The 24,195-nt window shown below is 56.9% G+C and overlaps 2 protein-coding genes across 3 annotated transcripts; one reads left to right on the top strand and one right to left on the bottom strand.

Annotated features, from left to right (window-relative positions):
- Positions 1-4,030: 4,030 nt before the first annotated feature.
- On the top strand, positions 4,031-12,886 carry POLD2 (DNA polymerase delta 2, accessory subunit). 2 transcript variants are annotated; one of them, XM_010374555.2, is made up of 11 exons: positions 4,031-4,120; positions 5,518-5,793; positions 9,497-9,618; positions 9,819-9,942; positions 10,316-10,430; positions 10,548-10,746; positions 11,053-11,133; positions 11,299-11,456; positions 11,678-11,805; positions 12,169-12,270; positions 12,631-12,886. In XM_010374555.2, the coding sequence occupies exons 1-11, from the start codon at positions 4,072-4,074 to the stop codon at positions 12,789-12,791; spliced, it is 1,515 nt and encodes a 504-aa protein (XP_010372857.1). In that variant the 5' UTR covers positions 4,031-4,071; the 3' UTR covers positions 12,792-12,886. The 2 variants fall into 2 exon arrangements, with proteins under 2 accessions (XP_010372857.1, XP_010372859.1); XM_010374557.2 differs by lacking the exon at positions 4,031-4,120 and adding an exon at positions 4,172-4,641.
- A 132-nt stretch (positions 12,887-13,018) lies between these two features.
- On the bottom strand, positions 13,019-23,350 carry AEBP1 (AE binding protein 1). The gene is made up of 21 exons (XM_010374554.2): positions 22,714-23,350; positions 20,651-20,992; positions 20,030-20,101; positions 19,840-19,911; positions 19,609-19,731; positions 19,455-19,532; positions 18,567-18,644; positions 18,369-18,446; positions 18,212-18,265; positions 17,441-17,550; positions 17,220-17,359; positions 16,755-16,839; positions 16,507-16,651; positions 16,325-16,410; positions 15,938-16,061; positions 15,518-15,714; positions 15,248-15,427; positions 14,660-15,011; positions 14,439-14,578; positions 14,218-14,317; positions 13,019-13,983 (listed from the first exon to the last, which is right to left on the bottom strand). The coding sequence occupies exons 1-21, from the start codon at positions 22,964-22,966 to the stop codon at positions 13,319-13,321; spliced, it is 3,474 nt and encodes a 1,157-aa protein (XP_010372856.2). The 5' UTR covers positions 22,967-23,350; the 3' UTR covers positions 13,019-13,318.
- Positions 23,351-24,195: the final 845 nt, after the last annotated feature.

Genomic DNA, 24,195 nt, shown 5'->3' with positions numbered 1-24,195 from the left:
GAGAATTGCTTGAACCTGAGAGGCGGAGGTTGCAGCGAGCTGAGATCACGTCACTGCACTCCAGCCTGGATGACAGAGCGAGACTCCGTCTCGAATATAAATATATATATATATGTATGTATATATATATATATATAATTTAAAAATTATAAAATTTATAAAAAAAGAATCAGCAAACTTGAAGACTGGACATTGAAATTATCAAATTTGAGGCCGGGCGCAGTGGCTCAAGCCTGTAATCCCAGCACTTTGGGAGGCCGAGACGGGCGGATCATGAGGTCAGGAGATCGAGACCATCCTGGCTAACACGGTGAAACCCCGTCTCTACTAAAAAAAAAATACAAAAAGCTAGCCGGGCGAGGTGGCGGGCGTCTGTAGTCCCAGCTACTCGGGAGGCTGAGGCAGGAGAATGGCGTAAACCTGGGAGGCGGAGCGTGCAGTGAGCTGAGATCCGGCCACTGCACTCCAGCCCGGGCGACAGAGCGAGACTCCGTCTCAAAAAAAAAAAAAAAAAAAAAAAGAAATTATCAAATTTGAGGAACAGAAAGGAAAAAGATGGAAGACAAATAAACAGAGCCTAAGAGACCTGTGGGACAGCATCAAGCAGACTAATACCAATTGTGGAAATTCCAGAAAAAGAAGAGAGTGAAGGACTAGAGAGATTATTAGGAGAAATAATGGCTGAAAACTTCTCAAATTTGATGAATGACATGAATATAAACATTCAAAAAGCTCAACAAACTCCAAGTAGGAAAAACTCAGATACTCATACTGAGGTTCATTATAATCAAACTGCTAAAAGCCAAAGACAAGGAGACAATATTAAAAGCTGCAAGAGAGAAGTGACTCATTACATACAAGGGATCTTCAAAAAGAGTATCAGATATCTTGGCTGGGCATGGTGGCTCACACCTGTAACCTTAGCACTTTGGGAGGCCGAGGCAGTTGGATCACTTGAGGTCAGGAGTTTGAGACTCAGCCTGGCCAACATGGCAAAAACCCATCTCCACTAAAAATACAAAGATTAGCCAGGCATGGTGGTGCACGCCTGTAATCCCAGCTACTCGGGAGGCTGAAGCCAGATAATTGTTTGAACCTGGGAGGCAGAGGTTGCACCGAGCCAAGATCGTGCCACCACTGCACTCCAGTTGGGTGACACAGTGTGACCTTGTCTCAAAAAAAAAAAAAAGGATCATAAGATATCTCATCAGAAACCTCAGAGGCCAAAAGGCAGTAGATTGATATATTCAAAGTGCCAAAAGAAAAAAAAAAATCTGTCAGCTGAGAATCCTATATCTGACATAACTGTTCTTTAAAGAAAGTGGAAAATGAAGACATTCCCAGATAAACACAAGCTTAGGGAGTTCATTATCACTAGATCTGCCCTGCAAAGAAAGCCAAAGAAAGCCTTTCAGGATGAAATGAAAGGATACTAGACAGTGACTCAAAGCTGAATAAAGAGGCCAGGCGTGGTGGCTCACACCTATAAACTCAGCACTTTGGGAGGCTGAGGTGGGCGGATCACCTGAGGAGTTGGAGACCAGCCTGGCCAACATGGTGAAACCCCGTCTCTACAAAAACTACAAAAATTAGCCAGATGTGGTGGCACATGCCTGTAATCCCAGCTACTTGGGAGGCTGAGGCAAGAAAATCACTTGAACCTAGGAGGCGGAGGTTGCAGTGAGCTGAGATTGTGCCACTGCACTCCAGCCTGGGTGACAGACTGAGACCCTGTCTTAAAAAAAAAAAAAAAAAAAAAAAAAAAAAAAAAGCTGAATAAAGGAAGAAAGATCTCATCTACGGCCATACCACCCTGAATGTGTCCAGTCTCAGAAGGTAAGCAGAGTTGGGCCTGGTCAGTACTTGGAGGGGAAAAATAACGATCTACGGTAAAGGAAAATTCAGGGTCAACTAAAGTAAAATTAATTATATAAAAGAGAATACAGTAAAAGCTAGTATTATTGTAACTTTGGTTTGTAATTCCACCAAGTGGAATTTGTTCCTGAAATACTAGAATGGTTCAACATAATAATCAATAAATGTAACAGACTACATTAACAGAAAAAAACCCACATGGTCATCTCAATTGATGTCAAAAAAGTATTTAGCAAAATTCAACACTCTTTTGAAAGAAGAAAAAGCTCAACAGACTAAGAATAGAAGGAAACTATCTCCAATAATAAAATTCATATGCCAAATCCCAAAACTCACAGCTAACAACATATTCAATGCTGAAAGCCTGAAAGCTTCTCCTTTAAGATCAGGAATAAGACAAAATGCCCACTTTCACTGCTCCTATTCAACATAGTATTGGAAGTTCTAGCCAGAGTAATCAGGTAAGAAAAAGAAATAAAAACACCTGAATTGGAAAGGAAGAAGTAAAATTATTTGTTTGCCCAATACATGTACAATGTTTCAGGTCAAGGGTCAGAACAGCACAACCTTACCAGCAATAGTCCTGCTGTCTTTGTGTGAATCCCACCTATTACTCACTAGCTACTGATCTCTCTTGCCCACTCTGCCTCAATTTCCTCACATGTAAAGTGGAAGAAAAATAATAGTTCATGCTTCAAAGATTTTTTGTTTGTTTGCTTGTTTGCTTTGAAACAGCATCTGGCTCTGTCGCTCAGGCTGGAGTGCAGTGGTGCAATCTTAGGTCACTGCAACCTCAGCTTCCTGGGCTTAAGTGACCCTCCCACCTCAGCCTCCCAAAGTGCTGGGACACAGGCGTGAGCCACTGTGTCTGACCCAAAAGATTATTTGAGGAGCAGGTGAATTAATGTGTCACTATTTTAATAATTAAAATATCACATTTTAAATTAAAATATAAGGCCGGGCGTGGTGGCTCATGCCTGTAATCCCAGCACTTTGGGAGGCTGAGGTGGGAGGATCACTTGAGCCCAGGAGTTCCACACTAGCCTGGACACCGTTGGGAGACCCTGTCTCTACACACACACGCACACACATACAAAAACTTAAAGTGGCCAGGAGTGGTGGTACGCGCCTGTGGTCCCAGCTACCCGGAAGTTGAGGCTGGAGAATCACTGGAGCCTGTGAGTTCGAGGCTGCAATGAGCCGAGATCACACCACTGCACTCCAGCCTGGGCCACACAGCAAGACGCTGCCTCAAACAAACAAACAAAAACAAAAAATTAAAATATTAAGTGATAATTAACGAGTGTTAATATCCACTTGTTGTGCAGACAAGACCTGGACTTAGGAAACAGGCCCAGGGAAGGAGCAGAACAGTAGCTCTAAAGGACGCCTGGGAGAATCAGCGCGCGGCGGGGGGAGCCCGGGAAGCTTAGTGGGGAAGCGCCTCTTGATTGGGTGAGGAATTCTATAAATTAGTGGAGATGGAAAAAAAAAAGTATTCCCAAAGTGGCAGACAGCACTCAAGAAAGACGTGGTGGTAAGAACGAGTACGAATAACGGGGACAACGAGAACACTGGAGATCGGAGAGTGTTGAGCTGGAAGCTGTTGTGCAGCTATCGGCAGGCTCGTGAGGACCCCGAAACCGCCAATGCACTTCCCGGGCGCAGACGCTGGCAGGACGGGAGGAACCCCGACACCCTGCGCCATCCCTTCAGGAAGGGTTACTTCTCCCCGGCCCGGTTTGTGGGCCTTGGGCCTTCTTTCTGTTGGGATCCTCCTCGCGTGTCGCCATCGCTACAAGTGGGCAGCTCTGCGGGGAAAACTGGGACGCTGGGGGCTTCACCAAGGAGGCCGGCGGGCGACCACTGGGGGGCCTGGCGGGGTGACGGCCACTGGGAGGTTTGGGTAGGGCCTGGAGGGGTGACGCGGTCAGCCCACTGGAGGACGACACCTCCCGCCAGCCCAACCCTTGCACGCGCGGCCGCCAACCCAAGACCCGCGGCGCCCACTTGCCAGCCCCAGCACCGCGTTGCCCAGGAAACCGAGGGTGGGGCTCCGCGTTCTCTGTACGTCCAGGTACTTGAAAGGTTGTCGGCGGGATGCGGCGCCTGGTGACGGACGGGGCGAGGAGGGCAGCGATTGGTGACTTGAGGCGATGGGCGGGGAAGTCGCGCGGGGATTGGCGAGTTGCGGTGATGGGCGGGGCAGGCGCGCGGAGATTGGCGGGATGCGGCGCACAGCGCGGTGAGTAGGGTCCCGGGAAACGGGGTAAGCTGTGGGTGGCGGTTCTAGGCCGCGAGACCGGGCTCCTGGGGCGGTGGGCTGGTGTCTTGGCGGACGTTCTGCAGCTGCCGCGTGGATCCGAGCCGGGGGCACCCGCCGTGACTGGGGTAGCCCCTAGGGCGCCCTCGGCCCCATCCCAAGCAGCGCGGCCTGGCTGCTACCGCCATCAAACAGGTTCCAGCCGAAAACTCTTTAACTAGTCACTCGTTAGACACGTGTGCGGAGCCTGTGTCCCAGGCCAGTGCTGTCCCGTGTAGATAGATTGCAAGCTGCTACGGAATTTAACTTCCTAGTAGGTGTACGAAAAAAGTAAAACGAAACAGAAATCAGTTGGAGTAAATCCATAAATATATCCAAACTGTTATTTCAGTTGTATTTGAAGAAATTATTGGGATATTCTTTGTACTATTCTTGGAAATCTGTTGTGTGTCCAACCCAAACGTCACAGTTGGACTCACCGCATCTGTACTTCGTAGCCCCAGGTGGGTAGTGGCATAAGACACAAAAATCTCAGCCCTCCTGGAGCTTATGGTTTAATTGCAGCAGGCAGACAATACGTTTAAAATATAGTTTGTTAGAAGGTAAATGCTGTAAACAACAATAACAGTTGAAGTACTGGGAAGGGTTGCAGTTGTAAATCAGATGGGCAGGACACAAGGTAACATTTGAGTAAAGATGAAAGAACTTGAAGGAAATGGGCAAGTGAGCCCTATAGGTATATGGGAGAGGGGCAAGCAAGAGTTCAGAGGCCTCCTGCTCTGGGGAGGGACCCAAGGTGGAGGAGTGGGAACCAGGAGGGTAGAGGACCAGTGGAGCAGATCTCATAGGCAGTTGTAAGGACTTGGGGCCTTATTTAATGAAATGAGGACACTTTGGAGAGTTTTGAGCAGAGCAGTGACTGATTTATGTTTTGGTTTTGGCTTAGTTCATTTTATTATTTAGTAATAGATTTATTATTTCACAGGAGGCTTATTTAATAAGGCAGGCCTCATGTCTGGAGATGAGGCAGGTGCTGGAGAGCTGGACGGAGGCAGATCAGGCATTCCATTTGGGGCACGCTGAACTTGATTGAGACCCTGATAGTTGTCCAGATGGAACAGGACACTTGAGTCTGGGGTTCGGGGAGAACTGCAGATGAGAGAAACACTCCTAGCTTTCCTTTTCTCTTTTTGGATGACTGCTACAGGGTGAGACATCGGTATCCAGACACGATAAATTTCCAAGTGTACACAATGTCTAGTGTCAACTACAGCTGTTCCCCTTCTTTTCCCAGCATCCTTTGGGTGCAGTGAGACTGCAGGAGAGCTGCCGCTTTGGGGATGGGCCGGGGCAGCAGGAATGCCTTTGTGTTTTCACAGTGACCCTCCTTGGCCTGGGCGAAGCTGTGTGGACCAAGCAAGCCAGGAGTGTGGCCATGTTTTCTGAGCAGGCTGCCCAGAGGACCCACACTCTGCTGTCCCCACCATCAGCCAACAATGCCACCTTTGCCCGGGTCCCAGTGGCGACCTACACCAACTCCTCACAACCCTTCCGGCTAGGAGAGCGCAGCTTTAGCCGGCAGTATGCCCACATTTATGCCACCCGCCTCATCCAAATGAGACCCTTCCTGGAGAACCGGGCCCAGCAGCACTGGGGTAAGTGAGAGTTTGGGAAGGTGCTTCCCCCACACCAGCCCAGAACTTAGAAATGTTCTGCAAGAGAACGGGAACATTTCTCTAATTGATCCCACCTCCTGTTACCTTGGGAAAATTAACCTCTTTTTCCCTCAGTTTCTTCTTAAGATAGTAACAAGGATTAAATTAAGTAATTTGTGGATTTGAAGTTAGTTTTAGTTCAGAGGCTGGTTGGAGATAAGGACTTAGTTCTGGCGGTGATGGTGATTATTTCACTGGCAGAGGAAAATGGTTTTCCTATCTTCAGTGCAGATTACTCAAGTATTTGCCTGTGCTGTAGCCAGAGAGCCCCTCAGTGTGGCAAGACTGGTGAGGATGCACTCTCTGGTCTCGAGGGGACCCCCTCTGTTCACTCATGTCTGTTTGCCTCTCCTCCTGGCCCCTATATTTGCTGGCCATGAATTTTCCTGTCCCTTGGGCTCTCTGTCTTTCCTAATAAAGTGGCCTGGCCAACACAACCCTTGTTCTTTGCCCCCCTTTCTTCCTCGGTGATCTCTCCTGCAGTTGGATTATTCTTGGTGGTAAAGTAGGGCCCCCTATCTCCCCCTTTGAGTTTTGGGTGCTTCCGCATTCCCCCATTCCTACCACTTACATAAGAGTGGCTTTCCTGGTAGTTTTCAAATCCATCTCCTATTATCTTTTTAAACTGAGGATTTTGTAGGTGAGACCAGTCTTACTTGTTTTTACTGTCCTTGGCACCAGGCGAAATGGATCTTAGCCCTAGTTGCACATTGGAATCTCCTGAGGAGCTTTGAGAAGCCCATCTCATCCCACACCAAGCCAAGATCAACTCTTATTATAGGCAGCCAGGAGAACACTGGGCCCAGACATCTAGCTAGAACATCAAATTCATTAGGGATATGTATTAGTCTGTTTTCACATCGCTATAAAGAACTACCTGAGATAGGGTAATTTATAAAGAAAAGAGGTTTAATTGACTCACAGTCCCGCATGGCTGGGGAGGCCTCAGGAAACTTAACAATCATGGCAGAAGGTGAAGGGAAAGCAAGGCACGTTTACATGATGGCAGGAGAGAGAGAGCGAGGGGAACTGCCAACCATTTTTAAACCATCAGATCACGTGATGGTTTGATCTCACTCACCATCACAAGAACAGCATGGGGGAAATCCACCCCCACGATCCAATCACCTCCCACCAGGTCCCTCTGTCAACACCGTGTGGATTATGATTCCAGAAAAGGTGTGGGTGGGGACACAGATAAGGTGTGGGTGGGGACACAGAGCCAAACCGTATCAGGATGTTTTCTGTTTTGTTTACCTGAGACAAAAGTGCTGGTCACCTCTCCTCTCCCACATAATCGGGGGCTCCCTCCTGCGGCTCTGGTAGCTTTTCCTCACTTTCCTTTCAGCCCTCGGGACACCTTCCTTGGCTCTTTATAGAGCTCAGTTACTACTCGGGCCCAATGTCAATGCCACCTTCTAGATTCTTTCTGGCAGCACCTCCTCTGGTTGCACATTTCTCTCCCAGTTATTGGAGCTGCCAAAAAAGCTCCCCAGTGATGGACGACAGCAATTTCACTGTGCCCACAGACTGGGCAGGTAACCAAACAGCTGCCAATATGAATGTGTTGCTAGCGGTGTAGCAGCAGTAGCACTCACTCACAGGCCTGGTGGTTGAGGCTGGCCCTCACCCTGAATACCTACATGTGGCTTCTGCATGTCCTCACTGAAGCTCAGCCTGTCTCTCCAAAGTGGTCCCTCCACTCACCTGTTCCCCAAACCGGCCCAGCCCTTCCTGCCGTAGGCTTTTCCCTTCATTTGGCACACTCTTTCCCTCGTCTTCCCATGACCCCATCTAAGCCCCACTGTCAGCTGAAGTATTATATTCTTTGAGGGGCCACTTACAGCCACCTTGACCAATGAGGGCCTCCGTTTTCTACCTCAGCTCACCATGTGTTCACAGCACTTGTCACTGTGGCGAGTTACTTGTTTATGGCCTGCTGTCGCTCTCCGGCCTAGACCCAGTGGGCTCAGTGGGAGCAAGTGTTGGCCTCTATATCCAGTTTCGATCTTGGTGCCAGCACATTGCCTGAGTATCCTGCTATCCTGCTGTCAGTTACAGGGATGACATTCTGCCCAGTGCTCAGGGGCACACACTTGGATCCCAGTTGTGTGCCCTTGGACACGTTGCTCTGTGCATCAGTGGGGTGATGATATCTACTCCTGGCATGTTTTCAGGGTTGACTGAGTTACATGTACAGTGCTTAGGCCACCTGGAGAGAGTAAGAGTGGGATAGGTGAGGATGTGGAGTCTGTTGCATTGCTGTCTGCAGCTGGCATCCTTCTTGTCTTGTTTTGAGTTGCTCACCTCTGTCTGCTCACGAATGTTCCCGGTTCTTCCCAGGCAGCAGGGGCTCAGGCTGTGCTGGAGTCAGCTAGGCTAAGGGGCTGGTCTGGCATCTGCGTTACCCTATCACCTCCTCAGTGTTTTCTCCAGGCCTGGATCTGTGCTGTGTGGGGACCTGTATTCCTCCCTCCTGCCCACACTGACTCTCCATACCTTTCTTCTTGAGAGTGCTGAGCCCCTCCCATGTGTTCTTGTTCACAGCCTCTTCAGAATCCTGAGAAGAGGCTGGGGAAGACGGTGCCCAGGTGCCCTGGGTAAACAAGGCCACCTGACTCCACGGGAATGGAATGGGTGGAGGGGATCTGAGGTCTGCATTTTGAGTATCTCTGCTCTCAGAGGGTGAAGCATTTGGTAGGGGTGGAGGGTGGGGTGGAAGAATCTAAAGTCTTAAAGAAAATGGCAGTTATTTGTAGGGCAGGGCCGCGTTGAGACTTGGCATGCTTCTTTTTAAGAACCAGTGTTGTAATTTAGGTATAAGTGAAGCAGTACTTTGTATTAGTTTCCTGTAGGCACCGTAACAAAGCACCACAAACTGGTTGACTTAAAACAACAGACATGGCGGGGCGTGGTGCCTCACCACTATTCCGAGCGCTTTGGGAGGCTGAGGCCGGCGGATCACAAGGTCAGGAGATTGAGACCATACTGGCTAACACGGTGAAACCCCATCTCTACTAAAATACAAAAAAAAAAAAAATATTAGCTGGGCGTGGTGGCACACGCCTATAGTCCCAGCTACTTGGGAGGCTGAGGCAGGAGAATGGAATTAACCCCGGAGGCAGAGCTTGCAGTGAGCTGAAATTGTGCCACTGCGCTCCAGCCTGGGTGACAGAGCAAGACTCCGTCTCAAAAAAAAAAAAAAAAAAAAAAACACAGACATTTACTCTCTGGTAGTTCTGAAGGCCAGAAGTTGAAATCCAGATGTCAACAGGATTGGCTCCTTCTGAAGGCCCGAGGGGAGGGTCCTTCCTGGCCTCTTCCCTGGCGTTCCTGGGCTTGTGGCCGCATCACTCCACTCTGCCCGTCTTCACACTCCCTCTTGTCTGTGTGTCTGTTTCTCTGTTCCTCATGAGGACACTTGGCATCCAGGGCCCAACCACACCTAGAGTCCCTGGTCTCCTGTGGCTGACTCACCTTTTACTGTCACCTTGAAGTCCAGGGGGTCCTTGCACTTGATGTTCTCTCCTGGCGAGAGCCAGGGCCCTGGGATTGGCCTCTCGTGGAGTGCTGGGCAGAGCCTCCATGGCCTCTCTCAGGGTGGGGCTACTTCATCTCTGAGTCTGTACCCCTGGTGTCCTAGGCAGTGGAGTGGGGGTGAAGAAGCTGTGTGAGCTACAGCCTGGGGAGAAGTGCTGTGTGGTGGGCACTCTGTTCAAGGCCATGCCGCTGCAGCCCTCCATCCTGCGGGAGATCAGCGAGGAGGTGAGGCAGGGCGCTACACGGCGGGGCCGCCAAGCAGACCTGGCCTCCCCCTAGAACACCTCCCTGGGGGTGGGGGTGTGGGGAAGCAGGTTCAGAGATGATGGGCTCCAGAGGGGTGGGGGCCGGGGTGCCAGCTCACTAACACCAGAGCCTTGATGGGCTCTGGCCTCAAGATTATACCTCCTGTCTCTGCATTCCAGCACAACCTGCTCCCCCAGCCTCCTCGGAGCAAATACATACACCCAGATGATGAACTGGTCTTGGAAGATGAACTGCAGCGTATCAAACTAAAAGGCACCATTGATGTGTCAAAGCTGGTTACAGGTAGGGAGCCCAATGAGGGGGTGAGGGTGATGCAGGTGAAGAGCCCAGCAGTAGTGTGTTAGGGATGGTGTGAATGGGGAGCCTGGGGAGATGTGGAGGGGGGTGTGGCCTGGGCACACATGTGTTCTTGAGGAGGTAGGTGAGGCTGCAGGTGGTCGGAGGCCGTCAGACTGGGTGCGACCTGGCTGGGAGATGGGTCTCCCCACCTCCATCCAAAGGCAGTGACCCCAGGAAGCAGACATGCCTCCCGGAGTCCTAGGTGAGAATTCACCAGTGTGGTTGTGGAGGACTGACTGGTTTTGCCTGTTGGGGTGACTGGAGGAGTGGTAGCACCTGGGGCTCCCTGATCAGGCCTGATGCCACTGCTCCCCAGGGACTGTCCTGGCTGTGTTTGGCTCCGTGAGAGACGATGGGAAGTTTCTGGTGGAGGACCATTGCTTTGCTGACCTTGCTCCCCAGAAGCCCACACCCTCACTTGACACAGATAGGTGAGCAGCAGTTCTCGGGGGCCGGAACCAGCTCATGGTCAGTGGAATCTTTGAGTCGCACCTAGGAGGGGCTGCCTCCCTTCTTGGCACCCTGGAGGACCCCACCTTCTCCCATAGGTTCGTGCTGCTCGTGTCCGGCCTGGGCCTGGGTGGAGGTGGAGGTGAGAGCCTGCTGGGCACCCAGCTGCTGGTGGATGTGGTGACAGGGCAGCTTGGGGACGAAGGGGAGCAGTGCAGCGCCGCCCATGTCTCCCGGGTTATCCTCGCCGGTAACCTCCTCAGCCACAGCACCCAGAGCAGAGATTCTATCAATAAGGTATGGAGCCCGCCTGGCTGCATTCAGCCCCAGCCCAGGAGGCTGCAAGCCTGTAAGACTCTCCTTCCCCATGGCGAGTTGGGTACCCTGTGGGGTCTTGCAGGTCGGTGGGAAGCGCCCTGCAGTGACGCTGGGGCCTCCTGCACTGGGGCTTCTCGTGCCCAGGCCCTTGCTGAGGGTGGTGGGAGGCTAGAAGGGAATGAGGGTCTATAGGACAACATCTGCATCTTCTAGCTGGTGGGGCTCTGCTCTCCTCTGAGCCTGGGACTCGCCTGGGCCTGATGGCTTCCTGGGCTTCTATTCCAGGCCAAATACCTCACCAAGAAAACCCAGGCAGCCAGCGTGGAGGCTGTGAAGATGCTGGATGAGATCCTCCTGCAGCTGAGTGTGAGTGAGCTTATGGCCACTCTTATGGCTGGAGGGGTGATGGGGATTGCAGTCTTCAAAGCTGCCACTGGGCAACATAAGGCAGGCAGGAGGGCAGGGGGATTGGCTGGAGTTGGGGTAGGGGGCTTCTTTGGGGTTGAGCTCTCCCTGCCCTGTGCCTTCCAGGCCTCAGTGCCCGTGGACGTGATGCCAGGCGAGTTTGATCCCACCAACTACACGCTCCCCCAGCAGCCCCTCCACCCCTGCATGTTCCCGCTGGCCACTGCCTACTCCACGCTCCAGCTGGTCACCAACCCCTACCAGGCCACCATTGATGGAGTCAGGTAGCTGGCACAGCCACACTTCAGTCTGACCCAGCCTTTTGCCTCAGGAGGCACAAAGAGGGGAGGGGAGGGAGGGTCCAGGAAGGTGGCAGGCCTGCAGAGGCCCACCTGGCATCTGTTCCTTCTCTCTGGGGTATCCCCACAAGCGCGCCAGATGAGCTCTGGGCTGACCACTATGGGTGGCACCCATAGCCAAGGGTCAGCTGAGCTTTGCCTTGCAGATTCTTGGGGACATCAGGACAGAACGTGAGTGACATTTTCCGATATAGCAGCATGGAGGATCACTTGGAGATTCTGGAGTGGACCCTGCGGGTCCGTCACATCAGCCCCACAGCACCTGACACTCTAGGTAACAGGCTCAGCCATACGGGGTGGGAGCAGAGGGCCAGGAGGCCTGGCAGGACCCTGAAGTGCACAGGGTCCCCCTGTGGGTTTGCACTTGCCAGCATTGCTGAGAGCTGAGGAGTTCAGAGGCTTGGCACCTGCTCTGGAAGCTACTCTGGAATCTTAATTCTAAGGCCAATGGCTCCCCACCCCGACAGGCAGCAACAGCAGGGCCAAGGTCTTGTGACAGTATCTGGAGGTGCTCCTGTTGTCACACTGGGGGTCTCCTACTGGCCTGCAGTGGGAGGAGGGGCTGCAGCCCCACATCCTGTGCAGAGTGCTAGCGCTGAAGCTGGAACCCTCCTCAGAGCTGCCTGTTCTCCTCCAGGTTGTTACCCCTTCTACAAAACCGACCCATTCATCTTCCCAGAGTGCCCACATGTCTACTTCTGTGGCAACACCCCCAGCTTTGGCTCCAAAATCATCCAAGGTAATTTTTGTCTTCTGGGGGCCCAGGCCTGATTTGCTGATTCACTCTCACCTGGGAACAAGGTTCTCACCTGGAGACAGAAAAGAAAACCTGCATTGTGGAGTCCCCCCAGCTCTTGTGGGATGGACAGCTGAGGTCTGCTGTGCAGCCATTATTTCACTGTGGGAGCCAAGCTGCCTGGCCAGCTGGGCAGGGGCTGGAACAGCTCCCAGCCTGTGTGCTCCTCAAGGCTAATCTCTGGTCTCCTGTTGTCACTGCCCCACTGTGTGCCAACGGGGACTCCTGTTTATTTCTGGCAGCTTCTCTTTGAGGCAGGACTTACTTGGAACCTACAGTGGGTCCTGTGTGACTTCTTTGCAGGTCCTGAGGACCAGAGAGTGTTGTTGGTGACTGTCCCTGACTTCAGTGCCACGCAGACTGCCTGCCTTGTGAACCTGCGCAGCCTGGCCTGCCAGCCCATTAGCTTCTCGGGCTTCGGGGCAGAGGATGATGACCTGGGAGGCGTGGGGCTGGGCCCCTGACTCAAAAAGGCGGTTTTGACCAGAGAGGCCCAGATGGAGGCTGTTCATTCCCTGCAGTGTTGGCATTGTAAATAAAGCCTGAGCACTTGCTGATGTGAGCCTTGAGCCCTGGGCACTCTGGGTACAGGACTCCTGCAGGGGTACCCACAGTGACCATAGCCCCTGCACTCACCAGCCGGTCTCCCTCCTCCTCCCCATCCCTGACCCCTCAGAATGTGAGCAGTCTGTGCCATGAGCTTGTTTTATTGGAGTGACCTCGGCTCCCCTCCCTCTGCCACTACTCCAACACTGCAGCAACCCCATCTCTTACGAGACTAGCAGGTGGAGCAGGAGCCTCCACACAGCCTCTGGCTCTTAGGTCCCAGTCATGTTGGCACCCCCTCAAAGGGGCAGGACCAGCCCTTCCTTTCAGTGTCCACACCAGGGGCCTTCTGTGTGCTGATGGGTGATGTGACTGTGGTCAGCAGGCTTGGGAAGTGCTACTGCTGTAGCTTGAGCTGGGCTGGGGCCTTGGTAGGACCCTGATCTCAGAAGTCCCCAAAGTTCACTGTGTAGGTCTCAACTGTTGTGAAGGGGAATGCCTGGCCAGTGGCTATCTCCTCTTCCTCTTCCTCCTCCTCTTCCTCAAACTCAGGCTCCAGCTGGGTCTCAAACTCAGGCTCCAGCTGGGTCTCAAACTCGGGCTCCACCTCGGTCCCAAACTCGGGCTCCACCTCGGTCCCAAACTCTGTCACCACCTCTGTGTAGGTCTCAGTCTCCGACTCCTCCCAGCCAGCGGTGGTTGGGGGTACGAGGCCCCAGGGCTCTATGGTAGTGCTCAGGGTGGTGGCAGGGGCAGGGGGCAGCGTGGAAGGCACAGTGTGGGGGCCTAGGGTGGTGGTGGTGTTGAGGCGCCGCAGCCGCATCTGTGCCCGAAGCCGCAGACGGTGCTGTAGGCGCCGCTGCTGCAGGCGTCGCTGCTGGGGGGTCATAGGGCGCGATGGGTCTATGTGTGGGATAGGCCGGTTCCCGTTCATGGCCATGATCTCCCGGATGCGCTTCCAGTTGGAGCGAGCCAGGATGAAGTTGCACTGAGTGGCCCCGATGTCATAGTCAACATTGCAGGTCTTGGCACTCGGGGTGTAGCCCTCCGCGTGGGCTGTCACGCGGTACTCACCCGGGTTCAAGATTCGCCAGTAATCACCACCACTGGCTGTGGAGGGAGGACGATCCGGCTGCCCCAGAGCGCCCCTCGCAGGCCCCCACCCTCCCACTCAGTCCTGCCCCTAGGCCCCGCCCTCCCCGAGTCCTGCCCCTAGGCTCCGCCTCCCTGGTTCCGCCCCCAGGCTCCCCAGACTCAGCCTGCTCGCTGAGTTCCCCAAGCCCCCCTCCTCTCTGGCAGTGTCCTCCCTCAGGAAGGTGGGGTAAAGATGTGCACACTAGGTACCTGTCTTCACGCCGTGATTAATGCCACTCACAGAGATGGTGGCGTTGGCAATGGGGATGCCTTGCTCGTCCGTCACCACCCCCTTAATGCCGCGGTGCACCTGGGGAAGCAGGTGAGGGCTGTTGGTCCTGAGGAAGGTCCAATGTGGTCCGCTGCTCTCTCCCGCCCGTCCAGGAATCTCTGCAGCCTCCTCTCCCCAGACATTGCCCTGGCCACCCCACCTGCTCCATGAAGGTGAGCAGCGCCTCCTTGTTGTTCTCCCACTCGCGCGGCAGCTCACTCTCATGAGGGAACTTGTCACAGCCCAGGTAGAAGGAGAGCTCCAGGCAGTTGGTATGCAGATAACTGAAGTCATTGATAGCTGGCCGGGGACAGACACAGACCCAAAGTCAGCCCCTCTCCGGACCAGGCCCCGCCCACAGCCCCTTCCAGGCTGACTCACTCCCGGACCGGGGGTTCCACTTGGCCCCGTTGACGATGCCCATGCCGCCGGTATAGTCCTGGGCTTGGCAGCCTCCGCGATAGGGCTCGGTCAAGGTGAGGTGGGCGGAGGCGAAGGAGATGGCGAGCCAGCGGAAGATGGCGTGGTCTGGGGTCTCCTGAGCCTCAGAGACCTCATCCTCATCCTCCCCGCGGGCGGCTGCCATGGCTGCGGCCAGCAGCTGCTCCTGAGTAGGCGTGCGGGCCATGTCGTAGGGGTAGGATACTAGCCGCTCACCGCCGTTCAGATTTGCTCCCAGCACGAAGGGGTTCTTTTCCATCCAGGCAATGATGGCCCGGACCTCCGTGGATACCTGGAGTGGCCAGCACATGTGAGGCCAGGGCTGCAGCCTCCAGCCACCATCCCCAACCTAGCCCATCACCCTCCATGAAGCTTCACACCAGTACTCGCATGCTTCCCTGTCACCCAACCCCCAGAGCCTCAGCGTCTGGAGCTCAGGCACCGTCAGCCCCACCCCCAAGCCCAGAACACCAGGACCCCAGGGTCCAGCTGCTCCCTCCTGCCGTCTCAGCCAGGCTGCAGCCTCACCGTGGCATCTGGCGAAAGGTAGCGTTCAGGGATGGGCAAGTTATTGTTGGGGACCCGGTAGGGGACCCATTTCCTCTCCTCAGCTCCCCAGAGCACAGAGTTGAGATCCGGGAAATCTTCAAAGATGTCAAAGCCCTCCTCGGTCCACAATCCCAGCGCCCAGTTCCCAAACTCTGAGCCCTGTTGAGAGCCAGCAGGGTAGGCATGGGCCACCCACACCCCCACAAGCCCGGGCTGCCTGGCCCCTGGCCAGCCTCACCCTCAACCCACCATCTGCGCTGCCACCTCGTAGCCATCAGGGTTCAGTGAGGGCACCAGGTGGATGCGTGTGTCCTGCACCAGGCTGCGCACACGCGGGTTCCCATCGCGGTACTCGCGGCACAGGTACTGCATGAGCAGCAGCAGCAGCTCTCGGCCCAGCACCTCGTTGCCATGGATCCCAGCAGTGTAGCGGAACTCAGGCTCCCCTGCAAGGGCGGGAGCCTCAGTGAGCACTCAGTCTCCCAAGGCCCAGGGGAGCTGAGGAAGGACCCAGACCCACCTCACACCTGAGGGTCTGGGGGACAGCTGGGGCTCCTAGGGCCCTGTAAGACAAGCCAGAATCCCCAGAGGGGCTCCAGAACAGGCGGGAGGCGGTGAACTCTGCTCACCAGCAGCGCAGGCCAGCTGCTGGCCCCCACAGACCCTCACCCAGTTCATGCTCCCCAGGGTTGTCTGAGATCTCCATGGCATAGATCTTGAGGCCTCGCGAGCTTTTGCCCAGGCTGTAAGTGCGGGTGATGGTGGGGCACTCCTCATTCACCACCTTCATGAGCTGGGGCAGAGGGGAGGACATGGAATCAATCACACAATCCGTCCCCCCGCTGACCATGCCCCTTCCATCCACTTCCAGGGCCTACTCTATGGCAAGCGACAGGCATGACCCCTTCAGGCAGCCCCCAGGTACTGGCCTCCTTCCTAAGGTGAGGGACAGCCAGCGTCCCTGGAACCAGTAGGGACTGGGCCCTGTGACACCAGGCACACACTCCCGTCAGACAGATAGGTCCCACTCCCAGCCCCAGGATAGATGTTCCCAACCTGGCGCATGTCCTTGTAGCTGTGGTGCCGGAAATCCAGGTCATCGGTGGCCACCACCTCGTTCTGTGCGTAGTAGCTGTAGACAGCTGCAAGGGAGGGGGGGTTGTCTTTAGCCGGGTGCCAGGTGGCCCACCCTAGCACCCCACCTCCCCTCCAAGCCCCTGCCAGCCCTCCACACTCACGGGCCATAGGGCACCCCAGCACCTCCAGGCGCATGCACAGGCTGCCATTCCAGGTGAGTGGGTAGATGCGGATGAAACGAGCCACCACCGGCTCTGGGAGCTCACTCAGCACAGGTGTGTCCTTGTCCACGTTCCCATGAAAGGTCTGGGGAGGGGCAGGCCTCAGAGCAGTACTGCCAACCCCTCTGAGAGCCCGCCCCCCGCCCAGACAATGGGAGCAGAGGCAGGAGCCTGGGCATGGGGCCCACCATTTCCTCATAGCCGTTGGTGTACATCACCCACGTCTGGCTGTCATTGCTGAAGCCCACGAAGAAGGTGGTCACAAAATCGTCACTGTGGAGTGGACAGTGGTCACAGCAAGGATCTTCCCCCTTCCAGGCCCTCAGGTGGCCTGAGCCTCCCTCTTCTGAGCCCCAGGAATTTAAGAGCTAGCAGGGCAGTGGCACACAGCCCAGGTGTTGAGCCTGGGTCCTATGCCTGTCACATAGCCATGGGCAGGTGGTCTGTCCCTAAACTCATGTGCTCATCAGGACACAGGAGCTGACTGACCATGGCTGAGGAGTGGGGATGGGCAGGGTCAGCCCCTCACTGATCTTTTTGGCCTTCTTTGGCTGGGCCAAAGAAGGGCCCACTGGAATCTCCTTAATAGGACACAGAGCCATGCCTATGGAGCCACTCCCCCCTGCCAACTACCCATGAGCCTGGCCACGCACTGGATGCTGGAGTCTCGGCCCTGGGTGATGACGCCTGTGAACCGGGTAGTCCTCCTGGTGTCCACCTCTATCCACTGGGTCCTGGCATCGTCCTCGGCACACCATGCGCCATCATAGTAGTCGTCCTCAGTGGCACCGGCCTGTCCAGGGGCCAGGGGAGGCTGAGCATGGGCGGAGGAGTCATCATCCCAGTTGGGAGATGGGCCCAACCCAATGCCCACCTGCATGTTGAGCCGGCCGCGCTGTGCCCCCAGGCCGTGGCGCAGCATGGAGGAGGCTCGGATCTGGTTGTCCTCGATACGGTGTGACTCCATCCCAATGGGGGGACACTCTGAGGACGTGTACCCCAGACTGGTGGCTCACTAGCTCCATCCTTCCCACCACCAAACCCAGAACCAAGGAGCCCAGAGCCCACTCCTGGCACATCGGGGACACCAGTCAGAGGGCAGCTCTGGTTGGCTGGTGGCTCCCTGGTGCCCTGCACCAGCCCACCTGGAATTGACTCAAAGCCAGGCCAGGAGCTGCTTCCAATCCCAGCCTGTGCTTCCCCTCCCTGGGCCTCAGCTGCCCCATCTGGAGAATGGGCTGACCATGCCCAGCTCTCAGGGGACACACGTGAAATCACAGAACTCCCCCAGGGTGCAGCTACAGATGGGGACTGTCTGCACAATGGCCCTGCAGGGACACCTGTGAAGGTAGCTGAGGTCCTCACTCCCCACCAAGGCCTCAGGTCCTCCCCCTACCACGCCCAGCCGCTAGGGGCCCTGGGGAGCTGCCACCCTCCTGAAGTAGGCCAGCCTGGGGTCCAGGGCTAGGGCAGCCAAGCGAGGCTGTCCTGGGTTCCCGGGGCCCCTCCCTTCTGGGTCCCAAGAATCTAAGAGTAGGAAAGGGTTTCAGGGGCCTGGCTCCTGTTTGTGGCCTTGAGCCAGTCACTTGTCCCAGCACCGCCATCCTGTGGCCCCCACTCTCACCCCCCTGGGCCCCCCACTTACTGACTTTCTCTGTAGGCGTCCACTCCTCCTCCACATCCTCGCCCTTTCGGGGCTCTAGGGACAATGAAGGGAGGACATGGCACCAAGGGCCTGGGAGGCAATCAGGAGTCCAGATGTTGCCCCACAGGGACCCAGGCCCCGAGCCCCAGCCACACACCTTTGTGGTCCTTGCCCTTCTCCACTGCCCACTTATCGGTCTCCTCCTTGGGGCTGCCATCCTCCTTTTTGGGTTTCTCTGGAAGGTACAAGGTAGGAGGGCCCAGTCAGGGCTTTGGGGGCCACGTAGGATGGGTCAGGCAGGCCCCAGGTGGCCTTCAGGGCAGGCCTGGTGCAGGAAGTCCTTGGTCCCACTCACTCAGCTCCTCCTTCTCTTCGTCTGTCTGGCGCTCAGCATCGGGCTTCTGGGGCGGAGGAGGCCCAAAGTAATAGTCCACTGCGGGAAGGGAGAGCCAGCTGAGGCCGCCCTGACCCTGCTGCAGGGCCGCAGCTCCTGGGTCCACAGGAGCTCAGCAGGGCAGGACCACGCCAGAGGGGAGGAAGACGGGAGATGGGGAACAGCTGAGTGGGGAGAGAGGGTCCTGCAGGAGTCAGGAGCAGCCCGAGCTCGGGGGCAGCTGAGCAAGACCCTGCTGAAGTCACCAGCCAGGCCTCCCAGGAGCATCTGGCCCGGGGAAAGGAGGACTCTAGGCCCAGGACATGGGAACGGCCTGGAGGGACAACTGGCACCTGTGCCTGGGATTGCAGGCTGGGGGGTGAGATGGGGGGACATTGGAGGCACTGATGGGGATCTGGGGGCAAGGAAGTGGCAATGCGCAGGCTACCGCCCAGGAGAAAGGGGAACCTGAGGGCTCCAGAGATGCAGGGGCATGAACAAGGGGAAGGTAAAAGCCCTTGGGCTCCCTGAAGAGAGCGGGGCGGTGGCCACGAGCCAGCGGGAAGCCAGAGCACCGGACTGGGAGGGCTGGAGCCCACATGGGTGAGAGGGCAGAGTGTGTGCCTAGGGACACTCCAGTGGGGGCCACAGCCAAGCAGGAACCAGGGAAATGGCCAAGGAAAGACCAGCCTGAGGGCAGAGGAGACTGGGCAGCGGCTGGGGTGGGCACCCGGGGACAGCAAGGGCAGCGAGGTAACCACAGGCACAGGTGGGGTTGCAAGGTGCATGAGTCGCCCCAGCTGGCTCCTGACCACACCCCCGGCTCCCACCTGCCTATGTCCCTCAGACTCTGGGGTGCTGGGTACTCACTGTCATCATAATTGGGGATCACGTAGCCATCACCATAGTCAGGGGGCGGCAGGGGCAGAAGAGGCTTCACAGGCGGCTCTGGAGAGGCAGGTAGGTTAGGAGAGGGCCAGAGCACCAGTGGCCACAGCACCCCCTCTCCTGCCCCCCATCCTACCAATCCTCTCCTCCGGGGCCGGGGCCGGGGCTTTCTCCTCAGGGGGCTCTGGCCAGACCCGCTCCGGCCTCCTCCTTCTGCTTGGGGGTGGCCTGGGCTGCTTCTGGCGCCGAATGTACTCAACTGAGGGGGAGGCCGGCTCTGAGTGGGTCCCAAGGCTGGGATGGGCCCATCGGCGCATCCCCCAGGCCAGGGGTCCGACCCAGGCGGGGCTGGCAGGGCCCTACTCACAGTCCTCATAGTCCTCCCTCTCGATCTGGTCATTGTAGTCCAGTGTGGGTAGCTCGGTCTCCTCCTCCGGCTCTGAGAGGAAAGTGCTGGTAGCTGCCTGACAACCCCACCCAGGCCCACTCTGGGGAAGCCCTCAGTCCGACCAGCCAGGGCAGCTGGCCCTGAGGCCAGGCAGATGATGGCCACTCACCAGGCTGGTGCTCCCGTGCCTCCACACGGGTCTCCTCTCCTGGATTCTGCCAGTTATTTGGGAGGGGCCCCCCTGCAACACAGGAGTTCCAGAAGCAGGTGGGCGGGAGGCCTGCTCTGACCACCTTGGGAACCTCAGGCCACCAGCCACCCACAGAGCCCACACAGAGCCTGTGGACACCCTACTGAGGCCAAGCTCACTCCAAGGAGGACTGAGCTCCTCTGGCCTTCAGCATCCTGCTGGCATCTCATGGGGCCAGAGAGCTGGGCCCACCTTCTGGGGAACCTACGGTGCTGCTGGAGGCCCTACCACAAAGCCGCCCCCAGCAGGAGAAGGCAGGGGGGAACTCCATGGGCTCAGAGCCCAGGGACATCTGGACAGGGACCTGGGGGACAGAGGTCCCACCCACAAGGCTGCCAAGCCCTCTCCCTACCCAAAAGAGGCTACAGCACTGAGGGAGCCCACCAATCAAATTGTGAAATTTACAGCAAAAGTGAGGTCCCATCAGTGGGGAGCTGAAGGTCTATAGGAAACAGGGCCCCAGAAACCTGCCTCCCACTCCCTCCCTCCACCAGAGCAGACAGTCAGAGTCCCATCACCCCAGAGGAGCCGGGCACAAACCTCCCTCCTGGGGGAGCTCCTCAGGGCCAGGGCTGGGGGGTGGGGGCAGTGGCCACTCCAAGGTTTCTGAGGGAGCCAGAGTGGGGGGCCTCTTCCCTGATGGGGGCTTCTTGGTGGCCTTAGGTGGCTTTTCCTTGGGCTTCTTGGTGGCCTTGGGTGGCTTCTCCTTGGGCTTCTTGGTGGCCTTAGGTGGCTTCTCCTTTGGCTTCTTGGTGGCCTTGGGTGGCTTCTCCTTCCCCTTCTTGGGCGGCTTGGGGGACCCCTCCAGGGACTCCTTGGGCACCTTGGGGCCTTTGTCTTTCTTGCCTTTCTTCCCTTTGTCTTTGGTCTTTTCCGGAGGCACTGTCCAAGATGCAAACTCGTGTCAAATGAACAGAGCCAGCTCTGTGCCCCCATGAGGTCCCTCTCTAGATGCCCAGAACCTGGGCACAGGGACTTTTGTCAGTTCCCGGTGCGGATCAACAAACTGAGAGGTTAAGTCACTTGCCCAAGTGGCAAACTGGGATCCGGACCCGGGTTTTCTGTCTGCAAGTCTGGGTCTGTGACCACCAATCTCAACCTCTCTAAAGACTGAGCATAGGGTGCCCAGTTCCCAGAGGGAGGCCCTCATCCCCCCACCTGCCAAAACCTCAACAGGGGCTCCTTACTATCCACTCCACTATTCTGTGCTGGGCACAGAAGGGGCAGAGAGATGACTGAGCCATTCAGGCCTGGAGGAGCATTTGGTCATCCCTGCCAACTGCCATACAAAGGAAGGGACATGGACCCAGGACCTTCCCTGGGTCTCCTACGGGGCAAGAAAAGCTTCAGAGAAAAGCATCTACTGTGCTGCTGGAGGCCCTACCACAAAGCTGCCCCCAGCAGGAGAAGGCAGGGGGGAACTCCATGGGCTCAGAGCCCAGGGACATCTGGGCAGGGACCTGGACTTGGCTGAGTATTGAAGCCCAAAGAAGAGGAAGTGGTCCCCTTTCGAGAAGTAAGGGATTTGGAATTGGTTAGAAGGATAGGGAGTCCTGGGTGGTTCGGGGATCACACACAGGACAGAAAGGACAGGTAGGGAGCTTGTGGCTGCTCACTCATTTCAGAGTCTGGGAGAGGGAGCGGGGACTGGTTGTGAGGATTCCCATGGGGAATCAGGACCCTAAGCAGGAGCTGGAAGTGCTATTGAGAACCTGATGAGAGGTGGGGAGCATGAGGGAAGTTTGGCAGAAACAGGAAAGCTATCCAATGCAGACAGCCAGGGGACACAGGGCTGCTAGAGTGGTTCCCCAGAGCCAGGAGAGCAAGCCTGGAAGGAGAGCCAGAGGCAGGAGGGGCACAGGGAGCCCAGGGTGTGGGAAGCAGCCAGGAAAGATCTAGAGCTGGGGTGGCAGAGGAGAGGCTGCTGACATCAGGAAAGTTGGATGGTGCCTTGGAATCTCCTGGGAGACAAGGATCACAAGACCCTCTGCCACCTTCCAGAGGGCCACGATGAAAACAGCTAAGATTTACTGACAACCGATTATGCAAGAGGCCATGGGTTAAATGCTTCAGTGATGCATCACCTCATCTAATTCCAGTACTAATGCAGGACCACCCACTGCTCACCGCCACCTGAAGCCCTGTGGGAAAAGGGGTCTTCAACAACCTTCTCACCTATGTGAGTCCTCCTGGAGTAGGAGGGCAAAGGTAGGAGGAAGGGACGACCTGAAGCTGTGCCACCAACAGGCAGAGTGGACCCATTAGTATGGCAGGGGGTGACACAGCACAGTCCCCTGTGGCTCAAGCCTAGACCCTGTCGCATACTGAAGGAATGGGGATGAGCGACCTGTACAACCACAGCACTAACCCTAGAGCCACCGGCCCCCAAAAGTGGCTCTGCCGCCCGGGTGCTGGATGTGCCTACAGGCCAGCGCTAACCTCGGCCTGGCACAGGGTCCCTCCAGGCATCTGGGCTCGCGTGCGCATTAGTAAGCCAGCCATTCCTCCCTGGGACGACTGGGGAGTGGCCAGACCCTGCCGAATCCCCCTGTTCCCACCTGAGATGCCAACCCCCACGCCCCCGCCCTGCCCCGGGCTCTTACCTTCTGCGGCCGCCCCCGGCCGCGCCCCTGGCTTGCCCCCCGCCTGGGCTTTTCGGACCCGCGGGGTGGGCTCGGGAGGCGGCGGGGCCTCCATGTCGTCTTCCCGGGGCTCAGGTCCTAGCTCTGACAGGAAGCCCTCGAGGAACTCCTCGATCTCGTCGTCGGTCAGCACCGTCTGCGGGCGCCCTCCGGGGCACAGGGCCAGCAACGCCAAGAGGCAGCTGAGCAGGGGCGCCCCGCGCACGGCCGCCATGGTCGCGGCACGCGCGGGGGGCTCCGGGGAGGGCACGAGGGGTCAAGGGCTCTGGGGGCTCTGGGAAAGGGCGGAGAGGGGATCGAGACGGGTGAGGGAATCCAGGAAGGGGCGGGAGACAGGATGGGGTGAGCGAGGGAATCCGGGAAAGGGCGGGAGAGTGGATTAGGGTGGGCGAGGGGACCCGGGAAGGGGTGCTGGGGAGCTCCGAGGCCGGAGGGGCTCAGGGGTGGTCGGGGCGCTCCGAGGCCCTGGCGGCGATAGGCGCTCCGGCCCCGCGTGGCGCACTCGCGAGCGGAGAGCGGTCTCCAAAGCGCTGGCGGGGGCCGGGGCGTGGGCGCCAGGGCTTCCGGAGCCGGCTCCCCACCCCCGGGGAGGAAAAGGAGGAAAAGAAGGAGGAGCCGAGAGTGGACGGAGGGGCTGCGGGGGGGCGGGGGGCGAGGGGCGGGGCGGGCGAGCGGGCGCTGGCGGCGAGCGTCCCACGCCCGGAGACTTGCGCCTAGGACAGAGGGGCAGGGGGCGGGGCCACTGGGAAGGCAGAGGGCCTGAAGGAAGGAAAGGTGGTGGGGAGGGCCTGGGGTGCGGTTCTGAAGGGGCCGACATCCCTCTTCCCTCTGCCCTAGGCACCGCCCTTAAGGCGGGACCCCAAGACCACCGGGGCGCTGAACCCTCCGCGGGTGACTAGGAAACCCGGATGGAAAGCTGGAAAGCCGTAGTGTCAGGCGTCTGAGACCTCTCTCAATTTGGAGGGCCACAGAAAGGCCACCCCATCCTTCCCAGGCTCTGGAGCCTCTGCCCATGGGCCCTGCTGCACCCCAGCGTCAATTCATTCAGTCATCCTACCAACCTTTTCAGGTCTGTGTGGGGCCAGGCCCTGTGCTGAGCCCCAGGGAAGGACAGCACAGGGGGAACTCACTTTCCAGCCGGGAGGCAGGTGCAAAACTGCCCTCAGAGTGGCCAGCTGCCCCGCTGGGGGTAGGAGTCCCATGTAAGGGCATGCCATCCCACCCCTTTGAGTCCCAATGTGGACAAATAGCCATTTCTCACCTTCTTCTTACCAGAACCTATTTTTTAAAAAGTGTCTACAATACCTCCAGCTGCCGTGTGGACCCAGAGGGCCCAGAGGGCAGGTGGATTGAGTGTCAGCTGATCCCAGGATCCATCAGGGATGTGCACCTTGGTGCCTGGTGTTTGCCGTAAGGCTTCTCCAGAGCAAATGCTGGCTGCCC

This window comes from Rhinopithecus roxellana, chromosome 6, assembly GCF_007565055.1.
Source record: "Rhinopithecus roxellana isolate Shanxi Qingling chromosome 6, ASM756505v1, whole genome shotgun sequence".
Taxonomy (NCBI): Eukaryota; Metazoa; Chordata; class Mammalia; order Primates; family Cercopithecidae; genus Rhinopithecus; species Rhinopithecus roxellana.
The sequence above is the reverse complement of the archived record's forward strand: the minus strand, read 5'-3'. Positions and strand labels throughout refer to the sequence as shown.

Bases quoted from the DNA above. Each gene is read 5' to 3' on its own strand.
- POLD2 (XM_010374555.2), top strand. From the start codon at position 4,072: ATGGGCGGGGCAGGCGCGCGGAGATTGGCGGGATGCGGCGCACAGCGC. The intron at 9,619-9,818 runs GTGAGGCAGGGC...TCTGCATTCCAG, and splicing joins TGCGGGAGATCAGCGAGGAG to CACAACCTGCTCCCCCAGCC. The intron at 11,457-11,677 runs GTAGCTGGCACA...TTTGCCTTGCAG, and splicing joins GCCACCATTGATGGAGTCAG to ATTCTTGGGGACATCAGGAC.
- AEBP1 (XM_010374554.2), bottom strand. From the start codon at position 22,966: ATGGCGGCCGTGCGCGGGGCGCCCCTGCTCAGCTGCCTCTTGGCGTTG. The intron at 15,012-15,247 runs GTGAGGCTGCAG...TGGCCACTCCAG, and splicing joins ACCTTTCGCCAGATGCCACG to GTATCCACGGAGGTCCGGGC. The intron at 14,579-14,659 runs GTGAGTCAGCCT...GTCCCCGGCCAG, and splicing joins GTGGAACCCCCGGTCCGGGA to CTATCAATGACTTCAGTTAT.